Source organism: Equus przewalskii, chromosome 3 (assembly GCF_037783145.1).
Source record: "Equus przewalskii isolate Varuska chromosome 3, EquPr2, whole genome shotgun sequence".
In the NCBI taxonomy this organism is placed as follows: Eukaryota; Metazoa; Chordata; class Mammalia; order Perissodactyla; family Equidae; genus Equus; species Equus przewalskii.
Genome location: NC_091833.1, coordinates 62,998,989 through 63,004,988, shown reverse-complemented (window position 1 = coordinate 63,004,988; position 6,000 = coordinate 62,998,989). Strand labels below are relative to the sequence as shown.

Sequence of the window (6,000 nt, the reverse complement as noted above, 5' to 3'; positions counted from 1 at the left end):
CTCCCTGTTACGTAAGGAAAGGCCCTCCACAGTGCCTTCGCGCTCGTTCCTCCCCACACTCCTGAGTCACCGGGGATGTGCTCCCACCAATTCTCCGGTAATCAGAGTTTAAAGCTGGCGGGCAGCTTTACACATTCTAAAAACTGAAGCCTCCTTTTTTTTGCACATGTACTAACATTATCGCCATTTTCTCTCTGCCTCTTCCCAGTTCTCTGAGATGGACTTAAGCAAAAAGTCACCTCACCCCCGCCCCGCCCTCCCATAACCTCTTATTTTGTTTTTTAGCAATTTTACTTCAAAAAATATTATAATACGCCCTGATGCGAGAATAGGAGACATTGTCACTTTATTTGAGCCTCTTTAGGGAAAGTCCAAGTAGCAAATGAATTTGATACTATTTTGCTCTGTAGGAAGAAAGAACCAGTTTCCATTACTCAGTGATGAATCTAACAATAAAATCTAGAGAGAGCCAGATCTATATTTTGTTAACATTTTTATTGCTACGTGCTCCCAATACAACAAACAGCATCAGTAGTGTACACTTTGATAAAAAGAAATTTTTAGCTTAGTAGAAAAGGAAGCTCAAAGTTCAGAAGGATAACGACTATGTACATCTTTATGGGAGGTGTATGTGTGTGACCATCTTTCTCTGTATTCTACTGTGGACCAGACGAATACACGCAAGAAAACTAGAGAGAATTTTATTCTGGGGAAATTTTTAGGAAAAAAGTGACTTCTACTTGAGGCTCAAGGATTCTATTATGATCTGGAACTCACCTAATTTCTTTGACTTTCAAAAGTTTTGCACAAAGTAGCAGCGATTCTTTAGAGGTATAGAATCAATAGGTGAAGCTGTTAGTTTACCATGCTTAAGTGCAACAGTCCTTGCACATTCTGTGCTTTGAGCGGTTAACATATCTACATTTTAGTTTGCATAATATATTATTAGACAGTTCAGAAACTGACCTCAAAAGCATTATGGTGACCATATATCTTTCCTTTTTCTTTTAAGTGTAATTAATGAAGTAATTTATGAATTCACATATTTAAAACAAAAATGTTTCTAATTCACTATTTCATTAAACAGCTAGCTATCTAAGTCCGTACTATTTTATGTTTTGTTGAAGGGGAATAAGTCATCAACTTTGTATCAACTACTTTAAAAATGCAACAGGTTTGCATAACATCAAATTTGTTCCATTTTAGCTCCTTGATTTGACTGATGTTTGCTTAAATATCTCTTCTATGCACAGAACAAAGCATGCATCTCTAATTACGTCTCTCTAGTTTACCAAAATATGTCACTGATATTAGCGTAAATATTTAGTACATAAAAATACTATCAAGAAAAAAAATCAACTTTTAATAAATATCTTCAGTTCTGAATTCTATATACAAGTACTTTACATCCACTCCCTGGAGAGAGCATTTCTGGCTTCACTGTGAGCGAGGTGACCACTGACATAAATTACTAGCACATTATTGCAGTCAGATGCATTGTGGTTATGAACATTTGGATATGAACCATGCGGAAAATAAATATCGCAACCATTGACATACGCTTTCTTGAACCTATTTTCAAAGCCCCATTACCCTACTACACCACATGTCAATTGTAGTTTGATGATGTTTTCCTCAGCTACCAAATATTTTTCCTTTGTTATTACTACAGTGCATTGCGTATAACTATTTCTACATGTCAGCAATGGGAACGTGAAAAACACGAGAACATAGGACACTTCGATAGTACCCACTGAGGTCCTGATAAGAGGGTTTCAGTTTTGTCTTGCACAGGCTCATTTACTGGTGGTCTCTGATCCCTGTGACCACAAGTATACTAAGACAGCAATCCTATTCCTTTTTATTCAAAGGATAGAAGGTAACAGGTAAGCTGAAATCTGTATACTTGCAGCATATCTGTTTTTTTCTTTTTCTGTAATTTAGGTATCACATTGTGATTAAACAAAACCACACAACAAAACCCTTTGTACTGTCAGTAGCTGCAATTCTAACTTCTTCTTTGTAATATTCTGCTTTGAAAATCAACTCATACAATGTCAAATAAGGCAATACTCAATGACAGGCACCTAGAACATCCAGAAATGTAATATAGTAAACAATCATTTGAGAACACATCTCTTAAAATAATACTGATTTCTGCAATATACAGTATTTACACAACAGCTGCAAATTTGCTCATACAATATTTCTAATATAGATAAATAGGAATACAAGTCTAAGAATTCTTTGCTCCATTTCCAAAATATTTTGTTAAAGTTTAAACTGTTGGCACCTCTTTTTTATTTTTACTGTAACTTTTTTAAAACAAAAAAATCGGCTGATATGCACAATTAGTTCCAGTCCCTTTTCTGCTTTAGAGAGTGACCAACACATTTAGCAACCTACTTTCCTTCTGTTTAATCTTTGGTGCTTTCTTCCAATGAATTCTGGTAAATGAGTCAATGCAGAACAAAAGGAGGATGAAAGCAACTAGAAAGTGAACCAGCACTTTTTTTCTTCCACTTACAGATGAATTGATAATCTATGGAGATTTCCACTTTAAACAAGCTGTATGCACCATGGGGAGAGGGAGGTTGTCCGGGTTTTCCTCTGACTTCCAGCCTTTTAGGTTCACTTTCTCATCTTTCCAAGGTGGATGATCTTACTGGACCTCTCTTGTCAATAATCTTTTCATCTTTCTTTGAGGTTCTTGCCTGAGAAGAAGCACCTATTGAATCACTGACTGCAAAGAAGGAGGCAGCAGCCATTTGTGAAGATGAATTGAGGTGGTCATGCTTGGTGGGTGGGGAGCCCAGTCTCAGAGTCTTACTTCCTGCTTGCTGACCTCTCCTCTGGGGTAAGTTAGCACCATCAGGTTTATTGTTTGGCCTGAAAGCAGCATATGCATCTGGACCTCCCACTGAAGAGATGCTACTCAAAGATTTCTTCTCAGCAAGGGTCTCCGAATGATAGGGAACCAAAGATGTAGGCATCACTAGAGATCCAGGGAGGTCGCTAGGGTTAAAGATAGCATCATCATGAGTTTCAGCAGCTTCTGGAAGGTATGGTGGTGGCAGGGTGCTACTGCGCTTGCTACATGACTCACAACATAACTTGTTATAACCTGGAATGGAGCAGTATCGTGCCAGCACCTCCATTTGACAGAATATAGACTTATCTCCCAAACATGGCTCATCTGCAAAAATTAAAAGAAAACAAAATCATACATACATCTAAACATAAAATAAAAAGAGGGAAGAAATTAAAACTGTGTATGAACATAAAAAGATCTAAGTAAAGTCTGACATTGATGGGAGTCGTCTACATGAGTCTTTGTATTAAAAATATGAACATTAGGGGTCAGCCCGTGGGCGTAGTGGTTAAGTTTGTGCGCTCCACTTCGGTGACCCAGGGTTGACAGGTTCGGATCCCAGGCGTGAACCTAGTGCTGCTCATCAAGCCATGCTGTGATGGCATCCCACATAACACAGAGGAAGATTGGCAACAGATGTTAGCTCAGGGCCAGTCTTCCTCACAAACACACACAGAAAATTATGAACATAATGGCAGGAACGTAAATTGGTGCAGCCACTATGGAAAACAGTATGGAGGTCCCTCAAAAAATTAAAATAGAACTACCACAGGATCCCAAAATTCCACTTCTGGGTATTTATCTGAAGAAAACGAAAACACTAATTCTAAAAGATATATGCATCTCCATGTTCAATGCAGCACCATTTACAATAGCCAAGATATGGAAACAACTGAAGTGTCCATTGATGGATGAATGGATAAAGAAAATATGGTATATATACACAATGGACTATTATTCAGACATCAAAAAAAGAATGAAACCTTGCCAATTGAGACAATATGGATGGACCTAGGGCATTATGCTGAGTGGAATAAATCAGACAGAGAAAGACAATACTGTATGATCTCACTTATATGTGAAATCTAAAAACAAAACAAACAAACAAAAAATGAGCTCACAGATACAGAGAATAGACTGGAGGCTGCCAGAGGCAGGGGGTGGGGGGTGGGTGAAATGGGTGAAGGGGGTTAAAAGGTACAAATTTCCATGTATAAAATAAATAAGCCATGAGGATGTAACGTACAGCATGGTGACTGTAGCTCATAACACTGTATTGCATTTTTGAAAGTTGCTAAGACAGTAGATTGTAAAAGTTCTCATCACAAGGAAAGAAAAACTGTAACTATATATAGTGATGGATGTTAATTAGGCTTACTGTGGCGATCATTTTGCAGTATACACAAATATCAAATCATTAGGTTGAACACCTGAAACTAATATAATGTTATCCGTCAATTATACCTCAATTTAAAAAAATGAACGTTAGGATGAATTCACTGAAATAAGTAGTTCTTTATATGCAAAGCACTTGGGTTGACGACTATTTTAATATCTCTATCAGAAATCTGCAGATTGAGGGTATTTTTTTCTTCCTAGTAGGAACATATATCCGATTTTAGAATGAGAAAATAGGATTCATTTTACCTACCACAAATATTTTTAGGATATGAAGGGGCATCTGTTTTTTAATTTTATGGCATTTCTGGCTTTCTAATAGAGTAACTTCTACATTAAATTTAAATTTAAAATGAAAATAAATATTAACGACCTGTTGGAACAAATTAAATCTTAAAAATATATTATCAAAAGAAAAATCCATACACTATCTTGATTATAAGAGTATTTGCCAGAATGAATGTAATAGTTTCATGTGCACTATCGAATATTCTCAGGTTATTTGTCATTTGAAAGCACAAATTTGCATAAAATGTGCCAACGTTCTTATGAACAATTCATGGTTCTTAAATTTAATTTCGTTGATTTGATAGCACCTTATATTTAAAGAGTACTAAAGTAACACTCATAAAACAGCTGATACATGTGTGTGTGCACACACTATTTTTATTATTTTTATATTTTATTGATTTCATGTTATAAGAATTTGATTTCAAAAAAACCCAAGTGGTGAACTCATAAAAACTTTGGTTTGCACTTATTTCCAGCCATTCCAGGGCATATTCTATGCAAAGGCCATGCACATAGTACAACACAGAAATACTGATCCCGTGTCCAATTAATAAATGCAAATAATTGTCAGTTTGTGGTATTTATGTACTATGATCACTTAAAATTACAACGTATTATTGGGTAATGCTATATTGCTATATTCTATATTACTATATAGTACTATATATATACAATATATATACTTTGTATATATACTATACAGTGTATATATTGCTATATACTATATACTGCTATATAACTTGCCAAAGAAATTGAAGAACCTTTTTTGTAAAGTTTGGAGAAAAAGAAAAGTTCAGTTGGCAAGGCCAATAGAGGGCTGAAATTACCACCTTTACCTATTACCAATTACAAATTATAAAATTAATTATAAAATGACCTATTAGAGTTATAATACCACGTCCACTTCCCAAATTGTGGAATGATTTGTATTTGCCTGACGTATACAGATCTGTTACATAGTATGACGTGTTTGAATATTTCATATTAGCTAAGGTAATTGTCCAATTATGTTGTGAATGCCTGAGAATCACATTAATGGGTTTCACCTCAAATATCAATTCCTCATCATTTCTATATTGCTTTTTCTAGGCCTATATGTTAAAATAAGGAAATTAATTTCTTCGCCTTTACATTTAAGGCTCTAGGCCCTGGAATGAGAGGGCCTTATTTGACCCTGTACTCTCCTTTCCCTTTGACGCTCACCCCCATCACCCCATCTGTGGCCTGGCTCAAAGTGTGACATATTCTCTCTGAGTTAGAGAGGAGTTCATGTGAGAGTCTCCCGTCTCTAAGTGTGTGTCCCTAGGCCCTGCAGGGACCAGTTCCCGGCCTGGGTCGAATTAGGGCCAGAATGTACTTCTGTAAAGAGGAGGAAAAGGGAGAGATATTCTGAGGAAAACAAATAAGAGCAAAGGAATACATTTACTTTATGGCAGTTT

General features: G+C 36.2%; 1 protein-coding gene across 2 annotated transcripts in view; it reads right to left on the bottom strand.

The window, feature by feature from the left end:
* Positions 1–476: 476 nt before the first annotated feature.
* The window catches only part of ADAMTS3 (ADAM metallopeptidase with thrombospondin type 1 motif 3), a 267,184-nt gene continuing 261,660 nt past the window's right edge, over positions 477–6,000 (bottom strand). For both annotated transcript variants that reach the window (XM_008528165.2, XM_070614684.1), the window contains one exon: positions 477–3,196. In XM_008528165.2, the coding sequence (XP_008526387.1) occupies positions 2,640–3,196 (557 nt within the window). In that variant the 3' untranslated portion in view covers positions 477–2,639. The remainder of the gene's footprint in view (positions 3,197–6,000) is intronic.